At 50.4% G+C, this 24,513-nt stretch overlaps 3 protein-coding genes across 3 annotated transcripts; 1 reads left to right on the top strand and 2 right to left on the bottom strand.

The window, feature by feature from the left end:
- The first annotated feature begins 6,053 nt into the window (after positions 1–6,053).
- On the top strand, positions 6,054–13,094 carry NDUFA6 (NADH:ubiquinone oxidoreductase subunit A6). The gene is made up of 3 exons (XM_036098304.2): positions 6,054–6,238; positions 12,012–12,127; positions 12,889–13,094. Exons 1-3 carry the CDS (start codon positions 6,100–6,102, stop codon positions 13,018–13,020), a joined length of 387 nt encoding a protein of 128 aa, XP_035954197.2. The 5' UTR covers positions 6,054–6,099; the 3' UTR covers positions 13,021–13,094.
- Positions 13,095–14,338: 1,244 nt separating this feature from the next.
- On the bottom strand, positions 14,339–18,275 carry SMDT1 (single-pass membrane protein with aspartate rich tail 1). The gene is made up of 3 exons (XM_036098306.2): positions 17,953–18,275; positions 16,270–16,410; positions 14,339–14,572 (listed from the first exon to the last, which is right to left on the bottom strand). The coding sequence occupies exons 1-2, from the start codon at positions 18,136–18,138 to the stop codon at positions 16,273–16,275; spliced, it is 324 nt and encodes a 107-aa protein (XP_035954199.1). The 5' UTR covers positions 18,139–18,275; the 3' UTR covers positions 14,339–14,572; positions 16,270–16,272.
- A 608-nt stretch (positions 18,276–18,883) lies between these two features.
- On the bottom strand, positions 18,884–23,694 carry PHETA2 (PH domain containing endocytic trafficking adaptor 2). The gene is made up of 3 exons (XM_036098302.2): positions 23,520–23,694; positions 21,913–21,993; positions 18,884–21,096 (listed from the first exon to the last, which is right to left on the bottom strand). The coding sequence occupies exon 3, from the start codon at positions 21,089–21,091 to the stop codon at positions 20,309–20,311; it is 783 nt and encodes a 260-aa protein (XP_035954195.1). The 5' UTR covers positions 21,092–21,096; positions 21,913–21,993; positions 23,520–23,694; the 3' UTR covers positions 18,884–20,308.
- Between the last annotated feature and the right edge of the window lie 819 nt (positions 23,695–24,513).

Below are 24,513 nucleotides of genomic sequence, written 5' to 3'. Positions count from 1 at the left end.
AACATGCCTGAAACAAAATAAAAAAGTCTCAGCAAAGAAACATGAGATAAGGAAGTGTGCCTGGGTGTCTCAGTCGGTTGAGAGCGTCTGCCTTCAGCTCAGGTCAGGATCCCAGGGTCCTGGGATCAAGCCCCATGTCAGGGTCCCTGTTCAGCGGGGAGCCTGCTTCTCCCTCTCCCTCTGCCTGCCCCTCCCCCTGCTTGTGCTCTCTCTCTCTCTCTCTCTGTCAAATAAATAAATAAAATCTTAAAAATCTTTTTATTTTATTTATTTGAGACAGAGAGAGAACATGAGTGGGGGTAGAGGGGCAGAGGGAGAGGATGAGCGAGAAGCAGACTCCCCACTGAGCATGGAGCCCGAAGTGGGGCTCCATTCCAGGACCCTGGGATCCTGACTTGAGCTGAAGGCGGATGTTTAACTGACAGCCACCTAGGCGCCCCTCAACTGACTTTTGATAAAGGTGCAAAAGCAATTCAGTGGAGAAAAACTGGGTTTTCAACAAATGGTTCTGGAGTAATTGGACATCCACAGGCAAAAAAAAAAAAAAAAAGAATCTTTATCTAAATCTAACACCTTATACAAAAGTTAATTCAAAATGCATCATGTACTTAAATGTAAAACATAAAGCTTTGGGGGAAAAAATCATAGAAAATCTTCTGAACCTAGGGCTTGGCGAAGGGTTCTTCAATTTGACACCAAAAGCACAATCCGTAAGAAGGAAAAAGTTGGTAAGTTGGCTTTCATCAAAATTAAACACCTTTGCTCTGGGAAAGACCCTGTTGAAAAGATGAAAAGACAAGCTACAGAGTGGGAGGAAATATTGGCAAACCACATATCTGACAAAGGACTAGTATCTAGACTAAAGAACTCTTAGAATTCACCAGGTAAACAAACAATCTAATTAGAAAATGAACAAAAGACATGAAAAAACATTTCAGTAGAGAGAATATAAGATGGGAAATAAGCATTTAAAAGGATGTTCAACATCACTACCCATAAGGAGAATGCAAATTAAAACAATGAGGTATCCCTACACACATCTGTCAGAGTGGCTAAAATACAAAAGTTACTGCAGCAACGCAGAACAGGATATGGAGGACTGGACCACTTGTACATTGCTAATGGGAGTGTAAAATAGTTCAGTCACTCTGGAAGATAATTCAGTAGTTTCTTTCTTTTTTTTTTTTTTTAAGATTTTATTTATTTATTTGACAGAGAGAGACACAGCGAGAGAGGGAACACAAGCAGAGGGAGGGGGAGAGGGAGAAGCAGGCTTCCCGCTGAGCAGGGAGCCCGATGCGGGGCTCGATCCTAGGATCCTGGGATCATGACCTGAGCCGAAGCAGACGCTTAACGACTGAGCCACCCAGGCACCCCAAAAGTATAACATTCTTGAAATGACAAAATGGAGTCCCTTTATCAGGGACCAAGAAGGGGTTGGGGGAAGGGAAACATGAGGGATCCTTGTAATGGGAATGTTCTGTATCTTGATTGTATCAATGTCAATATTCTGGTGGTTCTATTGTTACTATTATTTTACAAAATGCTACCATTGGGAAAAACTGAGTGAAGGGCACACCTGACCTTTCTGTTTTATTTCTTATACATATGAATCTACAATTTACTTTAAAATGTGTGTTATAACACAGGGAAGATGATAAAAGCCGCTTTCCCTTCCCTATAGGGACCAGAAAGAAAAGGCCAAGCAGGAGGCGCTGTATGGCTGTGTTTCTGGACGCTGATGAATCAGTTCCTGGTTTTGCCTCCATCTGGGGACTCCAAGTGGGGTGAGAGAGGGAGGGAGTGGAAGAAAAACACTGAATAAGAAATTTGGGGATCTAGTTCTCACTCCACTATCAACTGAACAAGTCTCATAAATGTCGACGGCTTCAATTCGACTCAATGTAACATTCACTGGGTACCAAGGACAGTGACAAGAGGGGCTGGGGGTAGTGGTAAGCCTTTAACCCACATCTATATTAACACCCTCCCCCCAATAAAGTAACATTCTTTGTTACAGAATATTGACATTTTCTTAATTTGGGGCATAATGTACAATGTAAGTAAAAAATAGGGTCTTAGATGCAAACATAGGATCAAGAAAATACCCTGGATAAACTCCACCCCCTCCCCCACAAGACTGCCACCCTTCACTGGCTCTTGATCACTAGGATCTACTCTGTGTAATGTTATACGGATTGAGGCTAAAGAAAGTTAACAGGATTCTCATAATCTGATTAGTAGACACTTAACAAACATCTGTGTGCACCAAACATCTTCTAGGCACTCCACATTACATACATTACCTCCTTTAATCCTCACAACCCTGCGTGGTAGCCACTATTATCCCCATTTTACAGATGTGGAAACCAAAGTTCATGGGGAAAAGGTAACTTGACATACGGCTTGTAACTGGTATCAGGAACTGACAATAAATTCTTTTCACTATATACTACTTTGCTTCTAATTCTATAGAGGATATTTATCTTCTGTACTGTGTTAATCTTTCCCAATTTTCTAAAATCATTGTTTTTAACAAAGACAAACAGGTTTTTTTTTTTTTTCTTTCTTTAAGGCAAAGAGAGCAAGAAGGCATTATTAAAATACACTGGACTTCACACATTTGAAAAATCATCTGAGGTCATTTTTCCCAATAGCTTGATTGAGATATAATTTATATAACATAAAATTTATCCTTCACTCATTTTAAGTGTACAATTCAAAGGACTTTAGTCTATTTACCAAGTTGTACACTACATCACAAACTAATTTCAGAGCATCTCCCTCTGCCTAAACAGAAATGCAAATGATAAATTATTGAACACTACATCTGAGACTAATGATGTACTATATGTTGGCTAATTGAATTTAAATAAATAAAAAAACCCAGAAACCTCATGCTATATTCACTCTGCATTCCCACTTAACCCACTCATCTGTGTAGATTTGCCTTTTCTGAACCCTTCATATAAATGAAATCATACTATATGTATTTTGCATCTAGCTTTTTTCATTTAGCATAATGTTTTCAAGGTTGATCATAGCTGAAGAGTATTCCATTGTATGGATATATCCCACATTTCTAACCACTTTTTTTTTTAATCCATCAGTTGATGGACTTTTGGGGGGTAGTGGTAAGCTGTTGTTTCTACTTTTTGGTTACTGTGAACAATGCTGCTATGAACATTTGCATATGGACAAATGTTTTCATTTCTTCTGGGTAGATACCTAGGACTGGAGTTTTTAAGGAACTGCCAGGCTGTTTTCTGAAGTGGCTGCATCATTTTACATTCCCACCAGCCGTGTATGAGAGTTCCAATTTCTCCACATCCTCACCAACACTGACTATTGTCTTTTTATTCTAGGATTCCAGTGGGTGAGAAATGGTATCTTGTTATGGTGTTTTTTTTTTTTTTAAGATTTTTTATTTATTTTTTGACAGAGAGAGACATAGCGAGAGAGGGAACAAAGCAGGGGGGGAGTGGGAGAGGGAGAAGCAGGCTCCCCGCGGAGCAGGGAGCAAGGCAGACGCTTAACGACTGAGCCACCCAGGTGCCCCTCTTGTTATGGTTTTGATTTGCATCTACCTAATGACTAACCATATTGAGTGTCTTTTCATGTATTTATTGGTCACTGTATATCTTCTTTGGAGAAATAGCTATTCAAATCCTTTGCCCATTAAAAAAAATAGACTTTATTTTTTTGAACAGTTTTAGGTTCACGGCATACTTGAGTGGAATGTACAGAGATTTCCCATATACCCTTACCCCTCAACCCCAGACTCCCCTGTTATCAACATCCCCCCCTACCAGAGTGGTGCCTTTGTTACAACTGATGAACCTCCATTGACACCACTGTCATCCAAAGCCCATAGTTTACATCAGGGTTCACTCTATGGGTTTGGACAAACGTATAATAACAGATATCAACCACTACAGTATCACACAGTCTATTCATTCCTTGCTCCCTCCCCCCAGCCCCTAGCAACCAATGATCTTTTTATTGTCTCCACAGTTTTGTCTTTTTCTGTTATGCCATAGAACTAGAATTATACCGCATACAGCCTTTTCAGATCGGCTTCTTTCACTTAGTAATATCCATTTAACTTTCCTCCATGTCTTTTTTTTTTAAGATTTATTTATTGATTTTAGTGGGGGAGGGAGAGGGGAAGAGAGAGGGAGAGTCTTAAACAGACTCCACACGGAGCATGGAGCCCAACTTGGGGCTCCATCCCAGAACCCTGAGATCAAGATTGGAGCCGAAACCAAGAGTGGGCTGCTCAGCCCACTGCGCCACCCAGGCTCCCCCCTCCACGTCTTTTCATGGCTTGATAGCTCATATCTTTCTAATGCTAAAGAATATTCCATTGTGTGGATATACAAAAGTTTATTTATCCATTCACCTCCTGAAAGACATCTTGGTTGCTTCCAAGTTTTGGCAAATATGAATAAAGCTGTTATAAATATCCGTGTGCAGGTTTTTGGGTGAATAAAAGTTTTCAGCTCCTTTGGGTGAAGACTGAGGAAAGTGATTGCTGGATCATATGGGAAGAGCATGTTTAGTTCTGTTAAGAAATTGTCAAACTGACTTCCAAAGTGGCTGCCTGATTCTTCATTCTCACCAGCAATGACAGAGTTCCTGCCATTGGGTTTGTCACCTTTGCTTTTTTTTTTTTTAAAACTAGGCTCCATGCTCAACATGGGACTTGGACTCATGACCCTGAGATCAAGAGTCAGATGCTCTACCTACTGAGCCAGCCAGGTGCCCCATCTTTGCTTGTTTTTAAATCGGGCTATTTGTCTTTTTATTACTGAGTTGTAAGAGTCTTTGATGTATTCTAGATACAAATACTTTATGGAATATATGATTTGCAAATATTTTCTCCCAGTTTGTGGGTTGTTTTGGAGGCCATTTTTTTTTTCAATGAAAAGGAATGTTAAGCACTAAATTCACAGATAGTGGTTACTCCTGGAGGAGGCAGGAGCGTGTACGGGGTTAGAATTAGACAGATAGATATGATGACGTAGGTGCTGTGAGAGGTAGAGCACAGACTCCAGGGCCAGCTACCTGAGTCTCAAGCCAACCCTGTCAAGTAACTTCGTCTCTCTGTGCCTCAGTTTTCTCGTCTGTAAAATGGGTCTAACAGTGCTTATCCCACAGGTGTGCTGTGATGCATGTGTTCATATGCCTGGACCCTACACCACCTGTCTCCTGGGGTGCTAACAGAACCTCTCTGATCCCTGAGATTAAAGACCAGATAAAATGGTCCAGCGCGCCCAGTGCGCGGCCTGCCCTGCGGTCGCTGTTATCTCTGCCTTAGCAGCTCCGGGCCGCCCGGGATGGTCAGAGGCAACCTCAGTAGGAAAATGCCAGCAACGGAGGGGATACCCGGGATGGCCGAAGCAAGGCTCCTTCCGGCTCCGCATTTCTGGGCTGCTTTTCACAGAGGTCCACAGGTTAGGATGAAAACGTTCTTGTCTAAGACGGGGCTGATGATAGAACCTACCTCCCCGGGATGCGGAGAAGCGCCAGGAAGCCAACGGCCAGGAAAGCGCTTTGGCAGCTACACAGCGTTTCCGAAGAGTTGGTGTATTGGGGAAATAAAGAAAAAAATGTTGCAGCAGAAAAATCACACAGGGACCAGGCCAGCGCCAGGGAAGCCCAGGCGCCATGCGGGGCTTCCGCCGCTCCTGGGGACCCGCGGCCCCCGCCCGGGGAAAGCGACCCGCGGAGCTCTGCGAGGCCCGCGCGCCCACGGGCGCAACCAAAGGAGCGCGGCGAGCAGGTGGCCGGCGGGACGCTAGGGGACTCCAGGCAGCTGCTCCGCGGCCAGTCTGGCGCTCGAGCGTCCCCTGGCGGCACGGTTGGGCCACGGTTAGGACCACCAACGGCTGAGCCGGGGGTTTCCGCACCTGGGCATGCGCAGCTCCCCGCGGCCATTTCCCCCCCCCGAGATGGAGGCCTCCCAGCCATTCAGAGAGCCCCACAGCTATCCTCCCGCCTACCCGTGGCGCTTAGGGGCGTGGCTTTCAGTTTTAGCCAATGACAAAAGACTTTCGTCCTTCGGCCGCCCTAGCGGAAGGTGGTTTGTTTAGCAAGATGGCGGCGAGCGGCCTCCGGCGGGCTGCTTCTGCGGCTCCCACTTCAGTGAAGCCCATTTTTAGTCGGGACATGAACGAAGCCAAGCGGAGGGTGCGCGAGTTGTACCGCGCCTGGTATCGAGAGGTGCCGAACACTGGTGAGAGGCCGCGGCGCCCGCGGGGTGCCGGATGCAGCCGCCCAAGGTCGCAGCCGTCCTGGCCTCCCATTTCTCCCGGGACGAGCTGAGGTCACCGACCTGGGCACAGGCGACTCCGGGTGCTTCAGGGGAGGAGGGTCACCCGAGCACTGGTGGACCCGACCCGGCGGCGGCGCCGGACTCAAACAAGCCGTGCCCTGCAACCGAACCAAGCTCCTAGGAGCCCTGGGCGCGTTGGCCCTTTTGTCCCCCGCAATTCTTAACGAACCCGTGGGAGGGAGAGCAGGGGCTGTGGATGACGTGCTCGTTTTATAGGTGAGGCATGTGAGGCACCTAGGGGCGAGGTGATACCCCCGAGGCCCGGAGCCAGCCCTTGACGGATCTGGAACCCAAAGTCAGCCGTAGGGTTCCTGAATGTATTTACAGGTGCCCATTAGGTTATATAAACAAAGTGGCTGTAGGACTTGAGCGGTCGTCTGTTTCCCACGTCTCCCACAGAAAAACAGACCACCAGAGAAGGGAAGTGACTTTCCCAAGGTCATCCAGTTAAGTCAGTGGTGCCTTTTTGCAGTCCAGGTGAGATGGCTTCCTCCCGCATCCAGTTTCCCAATCTTGCTCCCTAGCTCTACCTGTCTCCCCTATTTCTTAGGAACTCATCCCCTCCCCCCTAATGGCCTGCCCCCTACTGTCTCACTGTCCCCTGCCTTCACTTAGATGTCCAAGAACCAATCTGTTCACTGGAAGGATTGAAATACAAGGTCCCTGGATGCGGAGATTCTGTTTTCTTATCTTGGCATTCCCCCTCAGCACTGCCCAACGTCTCTGATGAGAGGAAGATTGGGGGGAAATCCCACCTAAACTGCCAAGGACCGTACAAATGTCAGGGGCTGTCGATATTTTGTTGTTTTGTTGATTGATTGTGTTTTAATGTGGACTGTCACTGCGCGTCTCAGAGGGAAGGTGTTTTTATTTTTATTTATTTTCTTATTTTTTTAAAGATTTTATTTATTTATTTGACAGAGACACAGCGAGAGAGGGAACACAAGCAGGGGGAGTGGGAGAGGGAGAAGCAGGCTTCCCGCAGAGCAGGGAGCCCGATGCGGGGCTCGATCCCAGGACTCCAGGATCATTACCTGAGCCGAAGGCAGACGCTTAACGATTGAGCCACCCGGGCGCCCCAGGACCCAGAAGTTTTTAAACTATCCCCTCTCAGGAATTCCCCTCAAATACTGTTTGAGAAGATTATTCCAGAGACAGAAGGGTCCTGAAAGGGGTGGAGGAGAGGAGGTGGGGAGGGTCAAAGGGGTGGCACCTCCCTTATGGGGAGGATTGGTGGTCTGTAGCTGGTCGTCTGTAGGTGGTCAGTTGCTTAGGCCTCTGTCTACACTGGCGTCATGCTGTCTATCATTGGGACTCCAGCTGAGGAACCAAACCAAGAATTGGGAATAGTAATAGTATTTCTAATAACTAACATTTATTTATTTATTTATTTTTAAAGATTTTATTTATTTATTTGACAGAGAGAGAGACAGCGAGAGAGGGAACACAAGCAGGGGGAGTGAGAGAGGGAGAAGCAGGCCTCCCGCGGAGCAGGGAGCCCGATGCGGGGCTCCATCCCAGGACCCTGGGGTCATGACCTGAGCTGAAGGCAGATGCCCAACGACTGAGCCACCCAGGCGCCCCTAATAACTAACATTTATTGAATTGCATACATAGGGCCCAGTACTATGCTAAATGCTTCACATTGCCTTATTTGAGGGTGGGTTCTAATTGTGTCCTTGTCTTACAGATAAGAAAACTGAGGCATGTAAATGTGTCTCCTCACACCATTAGTAAGGAGAGGAGCCAGACTTCAGACCCTGACTATCCGACTGTCATACCTGGCCCTTTGCTCCTGCTCTAGTTTTCCCCGAATCTCCTGGGGCCCAGTTACGCTGCACGTGTATGGCAGGCATTTGCCGGGATGGTGGCTGCCTTGCATGGGCGCACGGAGACAGAACTGCCTTCCTTCGAATCCCTCCGCTGAAAAAGTATTACATGAGGCTTGCTGGTTACAAAACAGGGGATTTTCTGTTGAAACTATTCATTTAATTTCCATTTCACTGGGTATATCTCTTGTACAACAGGGCCGGTACGAGATGCCCAGAGATACAAAAGTGAATAAAACAACCCTGCCCTCAGGGGCTTTATGGTCTAGTCAGGAAGACAGGCATATATCCGGATGGGGAGTAAGGGTTGAGATGTTTAACGTTTATAGTAGCTTTACTGTTTACGAGATGTTGGCACTCGATTTTTGCCATGTTCCTGTAAAGGAATTAGGTCTGAGGTTCTTTTCTTTCCTATTTTTTAGCTGAGGAAACAGGCTGAGGAGGCTATACCCTAGTCAGGGTCATAGTTCATAACGGTGAGGGGACCTTACAGCTGGTTTGACCCCTGACCCCACGCTCTTCTCCAGTACACCGTGCCGCCTTCCCATCTCAGGATCTCCCAGTGCCTGGTACGGATGCTCCCAAAGTGAATGGGAGCAAACAGCTGAGAATATCAGTGTCATCCGTCTTAATGTGTCAGAGCCTTCCTGACTCAGGAAAACCTTGACAGTAATTTTGGAAAAACACACAGAGCCTGTGGGAAAGGCACCTTCATCCAAGAGGGGCACTTTGATACCTTCCTTTTGAGCCTCTTAGATTTTTTCAAAATTGCAATTTAAATATTCAGAATTCAAAGAATAAGCCAAGAAACGGAGTTGAGACAAAGCAGTTGGAATTAATTTATACCAGGGTTTCTCAACACATTTGTGCTGGATGATTGTGGGGGCGGTCCTGTGCACTGTAGGATGTTTAACAACATCCCTGGCCTCCATCCACTAGATGCCAGTAGCACTCTCTCCCTAGTTGTGACAACCCCACATGCCTGCAGACACTGGCAGATGTTCTGGTGGGCAAAGTCATAGCTGGTCTAAGAACCACTGAGTTAAACCAAAGCGGGTGGTAGCTTAGGCTGTTGCTGTTCCCTTTCCCACAGCCCTTCTCACTGGAGGAGGGGCATGTTCAGAGGGTTGGGGTGGGAGGAGGGAGATGAGGACAAAGCTATGGAATTTGTCTCTCTAGAGACAAGAAGGGCTCCTAACCTGGGAGGATGGGCACTCAGGAATCTATGAACTGACATTGTAAGCAGAACTTGGCATTTGCGCTTGTGAACATGTTCCTGAGGAGGAGACTCGCACACCCAGCGCCCTGGTGTGCAGTTCTGGAAATCGTGAGGAGTGGGAGCAAATGGACACCAGCTCCCCTAGTATATAGAGGGACCTTGCTTTTTTTAAACTCCCAAGGTTGGGCAGGGATCTAATATAAAAATGCAGGAAAGGTAAGCACTGATAGCAGGAGAAGAGTCCTTATATTGATTTCCTTTAAAAAGCACCAGATTGGAAATTAAAAATAACCAACCTGAATTCCAGGCCCACACTTGCCAGGGAGCAATAGTATGACCTCAGGCAAGTACCCACAGCGTGGGAGGCCTCACTCTCCCCAAATGGGAGGATCCTAAATTCCAGGATCCTTGTTAGTTTGCACTTGTTTTTGTGTCTCTTTGTCTTATGGTCCCTTTATTTGCTCTTTTCTAAAATTCCTACTATGAGGGGCACCTGGCGTCTGACTCTTGGTTTCGGCTCAGGTCAAGATCTCGGGGTTGTGGGATCAAGCCCTCGTATAAGGCTTCCCACTCAGTGGGGAGTCTGCTTCCCCTCTCCCTCAGCGCCTCCCCCTGCTCTCTCTCTTTCTAAAATAAAAAATAAAATCCCTACTAGGATACGGACTGTGGTGGGAACCCAGATTTACAGCTTTGACCAATTTTCCGGGGTCTGGTACTCCCACCATGGTTGATTTTAAGCTACCAAAGTGAAGTCAGTGAAGGCAGATTTGGGAAGAGAGGCTCCATGAGAGCCTGCTCCAGCATTCCACTGGATCCTGAGTTCTTTCCAGTGTGAGTGACTTTCTGTCCTCTGTTAACACTTACCTGTAAAGCTGGGCTGCGGTTTCTCCTGTTAGATTTCTGCTATTGCTTATTCCCTGCTGGGATCAGCACGGCATGGTATTTCCCTCAACAGAAGCTTTATTTTTCTATGGTATTTCCCTCAGCAGAAGCTTTATTTTTCTTTCTTTTTTTTTTTTTTACAGAGATGTGATTTTTTTTTTTTTTAAGATTTTATTTATTTATTTGACAGAGAGAGACACAGCGAGAGAGGGAATACAAGCAGGGGGAGTGGGAGAGGGAGAAGCAGGCTTCCCGCCGAGCAGGGAGCCCGATGCGGGGCTCGATCCCAGGACCTGGAATCATGACCTGAGCCGAAGGCAGACGCTTAACGACTGAGCCACCCAGGCGCCCCAGAAGCTTTATTTTTCTATTGGTCACTAAATTGAGTATAGATAAAGATTCGAACTTTATTGTCGATTCATTCAGTCACTCCATAGCTCTCATGGTGTTCAGACTGGTTCTGATAATTCTGTAGATGAGAGTGGACATGTCACAAGAATGGCCAAAACACAGGGCGTCCTCACCAAATGATCACACAGGTCTCCCCAGCCACATGCTCATTCTAGCCTATGAGCCTTGTTTATGCTGTCCCCTCAACCTAATGTGCCCCGTCTTCCTAATCCCGCCTACCACACAAGGCCCTGTTCATGCCCTCGTTGTCATCAGCAAGTCCACTGAAGGCTGACTGCCAGAGGATGGGAATGCAAATGACTAAAACCTAATTTGCAAAAGACATATATGTGCCTCATCTGAAGTCCTGGGTCCCTAAGGCTGTGCCACTCTTTTAGGCACCTACTTAGCCAGGGATTGCTGAATATTGTGATTTTATTTTATTTTATTTTATTTTAAGATTTTATTTATTTATTTGACAGAGAGATAGAGAACACAAGTAGGCAGAGAAGCAGGCAGAGGAGAGGGAGAAGCAGGCTCCCCGCAGAGCAGGGAGCCCGATGCGGGACTCGATCCCAGGACCCTTGGATCATGACCTGAGCTGAAGGCAGCCGCTTAACCGACTGAGCCACCCAGGCGCCCCAATATTGTGATTTTATGTTTGCATTTGTGGATGGTTGCCCCTCGGATCGGAATTTGAGAGACTAGGAGTTACATCGTAGACTGCTCCCTCCTTCCCCCGAGTAACCTGACGTGGTCGTAATCGCTGGCTGGACTGAAGCCTTCCTTCCCTGCACACTCAGCAGTCTCCCTCAACCCTAAGTTTGTGTGCCGCACACACCTACACCACGTCATTGCTTCTTAACTTCAACCCTGTCATCTTTTGCCAGTTGTTCTATATGATAATACTCACATTTTTGAGAGCTTTTTCCATGCTGGCACTGTTCTAAACATCTTGTCTCATCTCATGGAATCCTCCCAACAGCTCTGGAGTTATGTGCTGTTTTCATCCTCCTTTCCCTCAAACAAATACAGCCCGGCACAGAGAAGTCCGCAGGATCACATGGGTGATGTGACAGCTGGGATTTGAAGCCAGGTTGTTCATACTCTTAAACTGTGCTATACTCCTCTTCGAATACGGCGGTCTTGTCTCTCCAAACAAACTAAGCTCCCTGAGAGCAGGCGCCACGTCTCACTCCTCCACAGCCTCGAGCACCTAGCTTAGGGTCAGCCTAGTAATATTTGCTGAATGAAATGAATGGACAACCTGTATGTGTTCAATGACTATCAGTTGACTCAATTTTTGTAAAACAGGTTTTAACCATGTAATTTCTACCCTGAATCATGTCTTTAGTGAACTTGTTCCAGCTAGACATCACCGTGCAGCAAGGACGGGATAAAGTCCGAGAAATGTTTATGAAGAATGCCCACGTCACAGACCCCAGGGTGGTGGATCTTTTGGTCATTAAGGTAATTGACCCTCCCTGACTGACTTAAGAGCAGCCAACTTGTCCAGAGCTTCTCAATTTTGTCTCCCAAGTTTAAAAAGCAACTACTAGGTCAGTAACTTTTGCTTAGTGTTTCAAAGAACCCGTGAACTTAGAGGTTATCACCTGATTAAATATAAGATTGTTAAAAAAAAAAAAAACCCACCGAGGCTTGCATTTTTATTTTTATTTATTTTTTAAAGATTTTAATATTTGAGAGAGAGTGCGCAAGCATGAGCGGGCAGAGGGGCCAACGGAGAGGGAGAAGCAGACTCCCTATGAGCACAGAGCCCAACACGGGGTTCGATCCCAGGATCTTGAGATCATGACCTGAGCCAAAGGCAGACACTTAACCGACTGAGCCACTGCAGTGCCCCAGGGCTTGTATTTTGAAAAAAGACATAAGGAGGAAAGTTTGAAATTCTTCTTGAACCTCATTCCTAGAAGTTACTGCTTCACCAGGTTGCAGCTGGAAGAGGCAGGCTAGTTAGCGGAGTCCTGTGTAAATGGGGTCAAATCCCAGGCCTGACTGTGTTATCTCTGGTCAGTCACATTAGCATCAGTGCGAACTTTAGCTTGGACCAGTACTTACCACGGGAGGAATGTTTAGCAGAAACCAAGTTAAGCCAGTTAGGTTAGGCAATCATGGGGCAGGGGCCTATTGACCTGGAAGTCCTGGCCTTCAGTGTCGTGTTCCTTCCCCTCGGCCACTCTGACTGAACACCTCTCTCCTCACTTGTGCAGGGAAAGATGGAACTGGAGGAAACGATTAACGTATGGAAGCAGCGGACACACGTCATGCGGTTCTTCCATGAAACAGAAGCGCCGCGGCCAAAGGATTTCCTGTCCAAGTTCTATGTTGGCCATGACCCGTGAATTCACTCAGGGAAAAGGTGCATGTTGATATTTAAATATTTTAGAGCACAAATAAACTCAGTATGTGATGGTCACTTCCTAATAGAATTCCATTGGTGAGCCAATGGGAAGTTCCTCTTCTGCAGCCTGTCTCACTTTTTGCCTGAACAAGTGGGGTCTTAGTATACACACCACCTTCTTTCCCTTTCCTGAAGTGTGGTGTTTCCTGTAAATTAGATTCTCTTTTCTCAGAGCCTTGCATGTCAGTAAACAGGAAGGATGAGGCCATCTGCTCAGAAACTATCATTCTGGCTATCGGGCTGGATGACTTTGTTGAGAGAGAGAGAGAGGGTGGGGAGAGGGTCAGAGGGAGAGAGAGAATCTTAAGCAGGCTGCACGCCCAGTGCAGAGCCCCACTCGGGGCTCGATCTCCCAACTCTGAGATCACAACCTGAGCCGAAATCAAGAGTTGGATGCTTCACCGACTGAGCCACCCAGGCACCCCAGTTTAGCCGTGTTTCTACAGCCCCCAGGATTTGCTTGGTGTCACAGCACAGATTATCCAGAATTAGCCAGGGCTTGCTGTCAGAGATCAGAGCAACACTAGGACGCACAGAAGTACAGCTGCCGAGCTGGGCCGTCCCTCCCGGGTTCTGAAGAGGCCTAGCCTGTCTACCTGCAACAGGCACGTCCTGGATGAAATTAACTTCCTACCCAGTTAGGTACTCTGCTAGGAACACTGCTGTTTAGTGCACACAGAACAGAAATATTTCTACTGTTTGTGCAAACCGGGCTATAGCTCCAGTGACAGGAGAATAAATGTCGACACAGGTTAAAGAACCCATCTCTGCTCTCGATGGTTCTTTCCCCAGACAGTCTAAATGCTGGAGAGAGGGGTTCAGGATCTGTAGGTAGTCACCCTGAGCATTCCCAGATTTTTCTGCACCACCAACCCCTTTACTATCTTTTCATCTAAGGAACCCAAGTGTTGACAGATTCATTCTAATAACAATGTTTCTCCTGGAGTTTTAAACAGTCACAGCTTATGACTGGTAATATGATAACTCGCCAGTGTTCCTCAACACAAAAAAAGCTTGAGGCTTTAGTTATCCTGTGCATCTTTACTGAGGGGAAAGTTTCTGTTGGGCTTTTGTAAATAATGAAAATAGGTCCCAGGTGCCTGTAACTGCCTTTGTGGATCCAGGGGGGCCTGGAAATCTTCGGCTGTAAGTCAAAGGCCTGTCCATTCAGCTGCCTGAGAAAGGACTGCAGGCACAAGAAACTGCAGCTGGGGTCACTCCTATTGAGACACTTCAGCCACCACGCAGTCATACAGAGCTGGTGTTTATCATGTTTATTCATAAGCTGATTGTGCTCAGTGGACAGCACATCTCTGGGAACCTCCCAGAGCCTGGGGATCTGGGCTGTGGTCAAAGATGGCGCAGGAGGCCTCACTGGTGTTGGGAGGCTGAGGGCTTGCCCTGGGCCCTTCTGCCAGGGACGCAGGAGAGGCTGTGAGCATCACCATCATAATTAAGTTAGGGCTGTCTCCTTTCTGTACCTCCTCCGTGTCCTGTGAGAAAGGAAAGCAGCAATGAACTGGGCTCAGAGCAGCCCTCTATCCACATACCAAAAAGAGCATTCCAGAGAGGTTCTACCAAACAAGGCAGGAGCAAAGCAGTTTGTTTATTCATTCACACATTTAATGAAGAGTCATCGGAGACCAGGCACTGGGGGCCCAAAGGTATAAAAAACATGTTGCCGGGGGGCGCTTGGCTGGCTCAGTTGGTGAACATGCGACTCTTGGTCTTGGGATCGTGATTTCAAGCCCCACGTTGGGTGTAGAGCTTACTTAAAAACAAACAACCATGTTCCTTGCCAGCAAGAAACTCTTAGTCTAGTAGAATTTGGGGGTGCGCCTGTGTGCTGAAGCACATAATACTGTCACAAGAGGTAGTGGTCAGTCAGAGGGCACAGCAGTCACTTTCAAATGGAGGAATGAGGGAAGACTTCATCAAAGACAATGAAGAATTGGTGGAAGTAAGAGTAGTGGGAAACAGGGGCACCTGGGTGGCTCAGATGGTTAAGCGCCTGCCTTCGGCTCAGGTCATGATCTCCAGGTCCCGGGATCAAGCCCTGCATAGGGCTCCCTGCTTGTGCTGTCTGTCTGTCTGTCTCTCAAATGAATAAAAAAAAAAAAAAAGGAGTAGTGAGAAATAATAGCCTTCCAATTGGAAGGAAGAGCCACTGCTTGGGAGTGGTAAGCATGTGGGTAATTCAAGAAATAGTGAATATTGGGGATAGGTGTGCTGTTGGGAATATGGAAGATGAGGCTGGAATAACCGGTGTGACCAGGTCATGGCAAGCTTGAATGTCAGACTCCGGAGCCAGAACTGTCCTTAACCACAACAGAAAGGCAGCCAAGCAGCACGTATTAGAACACCAGGAAGCTGAATGGAACAGGCACAGAGTTTGGTGACCTTGCTGACCATGGTGAAGACCTGCAGTTTCTAAATTTCAATGTGGAGAATGAAGCTATTTGGGACGGGTGTGTAAGGCATTAAATTGTTAAGAAAACTTGTGGGTTGAGAGAATAAGGGTACATAAAAGACAAAAAGTCTGGTTAGGATCAACCCAGTTGGAAGAGATCCCATTGGATTTTTTTTTTTAAGATTTTATTTATTTGAGAGAAAGAGCAAGAACAGGGGGGAAGGGGCAGAGGGAGAGGAAGAAGCAGACTCCCTGTTGAGCAGGGAGCCCGACAAGGGGCTCCGGGGCTCCACCTCGACCCTGAGATCCTGACCTGACCTGAAGGCAGATGCTTAACCGACTGAGCCACCCAGGCGCCCCATCCCAGTGAATTTTTTTTTTTTAAGTTTTTTTAAAATTTATTTATTTGACAGAGAGATAGCACAAGCAGGCAGAGCAGCAGGCAGAGGGAAAGGGAGAAGCAGGCTCTTTGCTGACCAGGGAGCCCAATGCAGGGCTCGATCCCAGGACCCTGGGATCATGACCCGAGCCGAAGGCAGCCGCTTAACCAACTGAGCCACCCAGGCGTCCCATCCCAGTGAATTTTTAAGGCAGTAAGATAGTTTTTCTCATCAACATAGAGCAAAGGCAAAATAAAAACAGCCAAGTGAGTCAACTTATTAAAGGTCTGCACTTGTGTTTCAAGGGACCAGAAACTGCTACCAGGGCAAACTGCATCAGAGTTTAGATGCCCCACCCCCTTCCTGTTCCTGGTCCACGTAGGAGAAAAGGAAGTCTTACCTGTTAGTCATCGTCGTCGTCATCCTCTGGAACAAAAATGTCGTGCTCCTCAAGTAGAGCGGCAAAGTTCTTGCTAATGAGCGTCCCGACATAGAGAAAGGGGATCACAATGGAGAACACACGAAGAAGGCCGAAGGACATCTGCAGAGGGTCAGAGCGGTGGCTGTGAGCTCCAGAGCCAACTCTGGACCACAGAAGGCTTGGCCCCTCAGGGGCACTCCGGTGGACCCCAGACCCGTAATACGCAACTACTTGATTTTGGAAACATTCAGAGCAAGAAAAAAGAAGAGATAAGGTTATTTTATGGCCATCAATGTGGCTACCAGAAAGAAAAGTATAATGCATTCATTCTAGACATCTAAAAATTAGATATGCATGTACAGTGGAAGGATACTCCATACAGTTCTTTAACAGATTCCCCAGTGCCTGAGAAGTTTAATTTCACCACGTTAAATCTTAAAAACAACCATGTTTTGAAAAGTGAGCATGTCTTGGGCGCCTGGGTGGCTCAGTTGGTTAGGCGACTGCCTTCAGCTCAGGTCATGATCCTAGAGTCCCGGGATCGAGTCCCGCATCCGGCTCCCTGCTCGGCAGGGAGTCTGCTTCTCCCTCAGACCCTACCCCCTCTCATGCTCTCTCTCTCATTCTCGCTCTCTCAAATAAATAAATAAATCTTTAAAAAAAAAAAAAAGTGAGCATGTCTTTACCATAAAAGATGGCAGATGGACTGGGGCAGTTTCAGTAGAATTTCAACATACCCTCTCATATTTTCCTACGGAGTTTCAAAAATTTTTTTTCCAGCTGTGCCTTTTTATAAGGCAGCTCTTCCCCAGTATGGACCCTGCTGCTTGCCACACAACAATCCTGAGCTCGCTGGTCTGTGCGAGCCAGCACTGGCCATACTAGCTTTAAGAGAATTTTTGTTTTGTAACTCCCACACAACCCTGGAGTCAAAGAGCAAACGTGTTTGGTGTAACGGGCTGTTTCCATTTTACTTAGAAAAACCCAAGGGTACTCAGGGCATGTGATGGCATTCAGTGGTGGAAAAAAGTAGGACCTGGTTGGGGGTGGGGGGGTGTACCAGCCAGAAACCTGGATTCCAGACCCTAACTCGCTGCTAGCTTTGGAGCCTCACGGCTTCACTGCTTCGGCCCGACTCTTCGTTTGTAGGAACAGTGATTGTAGTAATTCCCTGCCCACCTCTCAGGACTGCAAATCACGTGAATTAAGTACTAGGTCAAAACTCATAAAAATATAAGGTCTGTCCCACGTACCCTTCATTTACAAAGCCCTTTCACAACTCTATTCCATCCCATCAACTGTGAGGTAGACAACGGAGTGGTTACGTGATCTGTCTACACTGGACGCATAAAGCCGTCTTGTGGCCTGGAGAACTAGGGCACCACGCTCCCCACGACGAACTAGTGCGAAGTGCAGTCCTCCTCAGCTCTCACCCCCCATCCTCTGTCTCCGTGCGCCCAACTCAATACCGGGATCTGACCCATTTCCTCCCACCTGTCAAAATAAGCAGCGCATCACTGCTTAACTTTGTCCTTGATCCGTCTTCCGGTCTAAGGCGGTCGTATGATTGGCCTTTGCTCCTATCAGTCAGCGTCGACCCGCACACACTCCCCATAATGATTGGCCGCGGCCCCTTCGCCCCGCCTCCAGGCAGACACTCACTTTCACCGGTTTGGGCAAAATGGCGCCGCTGCGAGTAACGATGACTGACCTCGACGGTACCAGGCTCCGACCTGAGCCACCCCCTCCGGCGGAGACATCGCCACCCTTCCTCAAGCTCGGTCCGTTCCGGAAAGCCCCGGATCGGACGGATGCCAAAGCCAGCCGGCGAGCCGCTCCGGACGCCATCTCCCAGCTCCGCCCCTAGCCCGGCACCCGGACCCCACCACCGGGCCGCTGGGACGCCCTCAGGAAGCGCAGCGCCCCAACCCTCGCGAGGCTTTTGGGATCAGACGCGAGGCCCAGCCCGCACACTTGCGCAGTGCGCCTAGTTCCTGTTGCGGTGCGAAAGAGGCGTTTGTCACCCGCCCGACGTGCTGACGTCACGAGGAGGGGGCCGACGCCGCAGTAGCCGCCTCGTTCGGGGCCTGGCGGGCGGGGTCGTCAGGCGGGCGGTCCCGGTGGAGCCTTCTTACTTCCGCCCTTGTTCCCTCACCCTGGGGCGCCCGGGCTGGGCAGAGCCGGTGATTGTTGAAAAGAGAAGTCACTTTCATCGACCCTCAAACAGTTGTATTTTTCTTTTTTTATTTTCAGACCTATTAGTTGTACTACCTGGATGATTTTGTAATTTTTTTAAAATTTATTTGACAGAGAGAGACACAGCGAGAGAGGGAACACAAGCAGGGGGAGTGGGAGAGGGAGAAGCAGGCTTCCCGCTGAGCAGGGAGCCCGATGCGGGGCTCGATCCCAGGACCCTGGGATCATGACCTGAGCCGAACGCAGACGCTTAACGACTGAGCCACCCAGGCGCCCCATGATTTTGTAATTTTATTTCTTGCCAAGGTATGCGTTATATATAGGCAAATGAAGGGGGGAGGTGGGGGCTTTCGCAAAAATTGGTCAAGTGATTGTTGAAATAAACGAGGGACCAAAGTGAGTAATAAAAACTTAGTGTTTTAATCATATAAAAAAACACTGTAACCGTAAAAAAACGATAACAAAAGCCTGTCGTCTCTGTGTATAAAACAAGGCGCAGTGGGCTGTGGGCTCGTGCATGGGGCTGGGAAACAAGCCCGCCGGAATGGGCGTCGGACCCCGGTGGCCTCGGCGTCCTGGACTTACGAGGCTGAGTCGAAGCTTCTAGACCTAGTGGGGCCCTGGGCAGTGTACCCAAGGTCCTAATAAGGGCTGGAGAGGCTAAGAAGGGGCAGATTGTGTGCAGGCAGAGGGCGGATGTCTGGACCAGGCTCTGCATCTTCCATCCAGCCGCTGCTGCCACACCCCCAGGGCCCAGGCTAGTCTGGCTGCTGGCTCTCTCCATCCAGCCACTTGGCCTCCCTGAACGATCAATAAAGAAAACACTTGGCACCACTGCTGCTGAGAGGAGCAGTGAGAGGGTCTTGGCAGATAAGCACTGGCTGACAAGCAGGACGGTGAATGAGTTCCCAGGCCGGGTTCAGGATCAGGAACGGCTCGTTGGGAGTACAGTTAGGAGAGAAGAGTTTATCACACGGTGCTGGGAATCCCGTGTCCAAGCTCCTAGAATGACCGTGACTGAGAACCAAAATAACAACCTGGCTTCCCCAAAGAGCCCCACTGCCTCCCAACTCCTTTAGCTTCCCAAGTGGCAGCTCCAGGAGCTAGCTTCTAAGGACAGAATACAGGAAGGACTTCCGCCACCAGCCCCTCCTGGGGCAATGACCAGCACCATCTATAGACGGCAGCGAAGGAGAGAAGCTGGAGGCCCCAACACTTTCTGAGCAGAATCAATCCCTCTGCTGGCTGAAGGCCCTCTCCCTCCAAGGGCCCCACCCAAACTGCAGAGTGGGGGTCCTATGCCCCACCACTCAGGAAGAGCTGGGCCCCAGAAACCCCCAGGACAATAAATCTACTTTCTCGGACGATGTCAGTCCCTCGAGCCAATACTTCAGCCAACTGGTATTTAAATGTACACAAGACTCCCGGTGTAGGAAGTTGTGCTTGTAGTCTGGTGTGTAGGTAAAAACGCACAGCAGTCTGTGGCCACGTAATAGTCCCCACTTCCTCCCGTTCCTTAGTATCCCCTGAGCGAGGGGCAGTCCAGCACAGCGGCGGGAGACTTGGGTCTGGCTCTAGGGCTGCTAAGCAAGCCCCCTCTCCTCTCTGGGCCTCAGGAAATAAAGGGGCTGGAAGGAATGATTCCTCAGTCCCCTCCAGGCACGGGGGTGGATCTAGAACCTGGAGAAGGTCTAAAAAGCAGGAAGGAGAGAACCCTCTCAAAAAAAGCAACTTTAAACCGAATAAACCTTAAATTCCTGAAAAAGCACTGGCCCTGGAGTCCTGACCAGCAGGATAAGGGCGGAACCCGAGAGGCTGAGGCTCAGGGCCCATCCTGTTCCTCCCGTTCTGGCTGGCTCCCCCAGACCCTCTGCAGCCACCTCTGCCTCAGCTCCATGATCTCCTGGCCATACCAGTTGTGTAGGGTAGAGAAGTAGGAGGTCTCAGGGAACGAGGGGCTCTGCCTCCTGCCCAGGAAGCGGCTGGCAGGGCCCTGCCACTCGGCCAAGCCCCGCCCTGCCGGCCTGCTGCACCTTTCTTCAACCAAGTCCATGGGGCTGCAATCCTTGGAGGGGGAGTGGCCGTTTTCCAGGCCCGGAGACCGGCGGTCAGGAGCCTGGGGCTTACAGTGGCCACCAGTGGCCCTCCAGGACGAGTGGCGCTGCAAGGCCAGGCTGTGGCGGGCATCGCGCAGTTGGCTCTCCAACTCGCGCACCACCAGGCGCATGTAGCCAAAGCTCGCCCTGGACAGGGCCTTCACCCAGGCCTCCTGCGCCGCAGGCCCATCGGCCGCGAGCAGGTGTGGGCGCACACCAGGGGCGTCGAAGCGGATGGCGAAGGCGAACTCCTCGGACACGGGAGCCTCGGCCAGCTCCACTGTGCAGCCCTCCAGCACCACCAGGCTCAGCGGGGCCCGGCTCTCGCGGCTCTCAAAGGAGAAGAGCAGGTTGCCTTTGAGGATAAACCAGCACCTTCGGCCAGTGCCACTGGGGGTCGGTGGAGCCCCTGGCCCGCCCCAAGTGCGTAGAAAGCCCGTATGGTCGGCCGGGGAGTCGCTTAGTGCATAGTGGGCCACACTCCTCTCGTTCAGCTTCATGGCTCCCATAAGAACTGTGAGGGGAGACGGGTGGCCACAGGTCAGAGAGGAAAGCAGCCTCTCTGCCCCTGTCGGGAAAAGAATGCTGGCTCTGGAGGAGACCTGGGCCCCTGCCCTGAGGCCTCTACTCACTTGCTTTGTGCCCCGAGCTCTCAGTGTCCTCATCTGTGAAATGGGTTGGTGTCCCTGCCTTTCCTCTCAAAGGGTGAGGGGCATGCAGAAAACTGGACAGCAGAGGACTCAGAGAGAAGGATAATGTGACTGTCCCAGACCAGAAGGAATGGAGGGGTTTGATACAGCTTTTTAACATCCAAAGAAAAAAGCATCAGCTGAGCCGAAATGGATCCCGAACCCATAGAAATCATTGTGCTTAAACCATCCCTTAATCCAGGGGACCCTTAGCTCCAACCCTGAGGCCAAACCTCCAAGGTTTCTGTGACCGTCCTGGGCCCCTGCCAGCCTCTCTCTTCTTCGTTAATGGCACAGTTATCCTTTAGTTAAGAATCTGTAGCCTTCGGGGCCAGATGAAGGCAGGGTGGGGCAGGCAGTCCCCATTCCTCCACTGGGGGCGCTTAGACGGGGATCGCTAAACAAACAAGAGTGTGGTACGAACACAGGGCACGGCTGGGTAGGACCAACCCCAACCACTGAATGTGGATACCCCACGGATCATAAGTGGCACCTAATCCAACTGTCCTGACTCGTGAAAAACGGAGGCCCAGAGCAGCGAAGATGAACTGCCCAAGACTGCATGACCAGTGAGAAGCAGAGCTTGGTCTCCTGATTCCCTCACACCTTCTGGGGGCGAGTCCCGGCAGGGACCCACTTACCAGCAGATTCACAGCAAGAGGGCGAGGGCCTCTTGTCCAGCCACTCGGCTTAGCCCTTTGACTTTGTGGTTCCTAGGGCACCTGCAAAACAATTGTCAAACCCCGTCACTGCATCTTAAAGGATGAGAACTTCTACTTAGTTTTAGAGGCCCAGTTAAACCACTTCCTCCTCCAGGAAGCCTCCCCTGACACCCTGATAATCTCCCTACCCACCCGCCCACCCAGACCAAGCACTTAAGAGCAATTGACAATCACTTTGCTGAGCTCAGTTCCCGATCCCCCAAAAGGCACGGTCAGAGTTAAGTGTCCTCAGCTTCCTGCTTTTCCCTTTTATTTTATTTTTTTTTAAAGATTTTTATTTATTTGACAGAACACAAGCAGAAGGAGAGAGAGGGAGAAGCAGGCTCCCTGTTGAGCAAGGAGCCCCATGTGGGACTCGATTCCAGGGTCCTGGGATCATGACCCTGGCTGAAGGCAGCTGCTTAACCGACTGAGCCACCCAGGCGTCCCACTGCTTTTCCCTTTCAGCACGTCCCACGGGTTATTTGTGGGCCAGAGTCATTTAATCTGCGAGGCCTGCCCTGATCGCTGGTGCTCCTGATCACAAGCTGACCCAACCAGCAGCCCCTCACGTCTGTTTTCCTTTCCTTCCCCCCACAGTGATGCCCTTTGTGTTTACAGCACTCTCCCCAGCCCCCCGAATGTCTAGGGCAGGACTCCTCTCGGGAGGGACTCAGCGTGGCTGCCGGTGTAACCTCCAATATCCAGCCCATCAGGAAGAGGACCTCAGAAAGTATTGAAATAACCAAGAATACAACAATGGACAAAGCAATCCGTCCCTCCTGGAGCCTACATTCCAGCGGGGAGACACACTGCGAGCAGACAAAGAGAAATAATAAATGAATGGGAAAATTAAGAAAGAAGTAACGTAAGGACCGGTCACGATCAGGTCTACGGAGAGAACCCCGCCGGGCCCACGGGGGCGGGGCCGTGCCAGGGGCCGGTCGCGGGAGGCGGGGGGGCTCACTGAGTTCCGCCCTGGCGTCGGCCTCACCCCTGTCTTCCCGGCACCCGGGCGCGGACAGGGGCTCCGGGCCCGAGGGAGCAGTGCCCACGCCCGGGTCGCGAGCCTGGGGGCGGGCGCGGCCCCCACCCCTCCCAGGGGGGCCGGGACACCGCGTGTCTCCACATTCTGTTTGTTAGGGGAGCTGGGCGGGCTGGGGCGTGGGCCCCTGACCCGCCACCGCCCGAAAACAGCGGTCGCCTCACCGGGAGCCCCGGGCACGCGCCGCACAGCGGCCGCTGCCGCCTCAGTCTCCGGGTCCGCGCAGTGGGGCTGCCCCGCCACGTCTCCGCGGGCCACGCCTTCCCGGGGCCGCCGCCTCCAGAGCCCGCCGGGCCCGCGCTCACCTCCGCGCCGCCGGGCGAGCCGACGCCCAGGAGGGCGGCCCGCGGGGTGCGCTGAGCCTGCGGCTCGGGGCGATCCCGGCTCCGGACCCCGCGCCTCCGCCAGGGCCGGAACGTGGCCGCGGGCGCCGGGAGACCCCTTCCGGGCGCCTCGAGTTACCCCTCCCGCCCCTCCCCTCCCCTCCCCTCCCGCGGCTCACCGGGCGGTCCGCGAAGCCGCCCCTGGATCCACGCGGGAGGGAAACTGAGGCCCGAGAGGCCCGGACGGAGCTGGTCAGCGGCGGGCGACCTCGAACCCAGGGCCCCGCCGCAGGCCGTCCGCGGGCCTCGGGCCCAGCCCGCCGCCGGGAGGACACGGAGTCCTCCTCTCCCCCTCTCCAGCCCCCTCATCCCGCCCGGCCCACTTTTCCCACAGAGCCAAGCCTGGGACGGCTTCGGCCCGGCGCCTCCTCTGGGCGGGCTCCTATCCAGCCCGCGAGGCCCGGCCGAGCTTCCTGGCGACTCCACCCGGCCCCTGAAATTCTCGCATCTCTGTTTCTGGGGGTTATCCTTCTCTGCTTCCGCCACCCCCAGCGGCCTGCCACCCACCCGCGGCCCCCAGGCTCTGCCTGGAGTCGGGCTGTTTGGCAGGCTGTGAGTGAGGTTTGCAGGGGTGCTCGACCGCACGCCGGACGCTAGGGTTCCGACGGCCCCTGGCAGCGGTGAGGTCGGAATATCTGCCCGTGAACTTGGTGGTTCCCAGCTCAGAGCTCTAGCTTCCCAGTTTCCTGCGGCCTAGAGTGTTCTTCCTTCTTGCCCCTACCCCTCGGCTCTAACGTCTTAGGGCTCCTTCACATCAGTTAGGTCTCAGCTCAAATGTCCCGTCCCTGACCAGGCGAAGGAAAGTAGCCTACCTTCAAGTCTCTATCACGTCCCTGCGTTGTATTTTCATTATAGAAAATTCCCTATATTCATGCTTTTATTTCCTGTTATCTATCTCTTCCACTACATTTTATTCAGTTAATAACAGAAACCGTAATAAATGTGTTAGAAGGGAATAAGTGGTATGGAAAATATAGGAGGGTCAGGGAGCTTGGGAACTGCTAGAGTAGCGAGGTTGCAATTTCAAATAGGATGGTCAGCGTAGGCCTCACTGAGAAGGTGGCCTTTGAGAAATACTGTAAGGAAATAAGGGAGCCAGTCATGCCAAAATCT

This window comes from Halichoerus grypus, chromosome 6 (genome assembly GCF_964656455.1).
Source record: "Halichoerus grypus chromosome 6, mHalGry1.hap1.1, whole genome shotgun sequence".
NCBI classification, from domain to species: domain Eukaryota; kingdom Metazoa; phylum Chordata; class Mammalia; order Carnivora; family Phocidae; genus Halichoerus; species Halichoerus grypus.
The sequence above is the reverse complement of the archived record's forward strand: the minus strand, read 5'-3'. Positions and strand labels throughout refer to the sequence as shown.

Coding starts and splice junctions, on each gene's coding strand:
- PHETA2 (XM_036098302.2), bottom strand. CDS start 21,091: ATGGGAGCCATGAAGCTGAACGAGAGGAGTGTGGCCCACTATGCACTA.
- NDUFA6 (XM_036098304.2), top strand. CDS start 6,100: ATGGCGGCGAGCGGCCTCCGGCGGGCTGCTTCTGCGGCTCCCACTTCA. Junction 6,239..12,011: donor TCGAGAGGTGCCGAACACTG/GTGAGAGGCCGC, acceptor TCATGTCTTTAG/TGAACTTGTTCCAGCTAGAC. Junction 12,128..12,888: donor TGGATCTTTTGGTCATTAAG/GTAATTGACCCT, acceptor TCACTTGTGCAG/GGAAAGATGGAACTGGAGGA.
- SMDT1 (XM_036098306.2), bottom strand. CDS start 18,138: ATGGCGTCCGGAGCGGCTCGCCGGCTGGCTTTGGCATCCGTCCGATCC. Junction 16,411..17,952: donor TTTTGCCCAAACCGGTGAAA/GTGAGTGTCTGC, acceptor GACCCTCTGCAG/ATGTCCTTCGGCCTTCTTCG.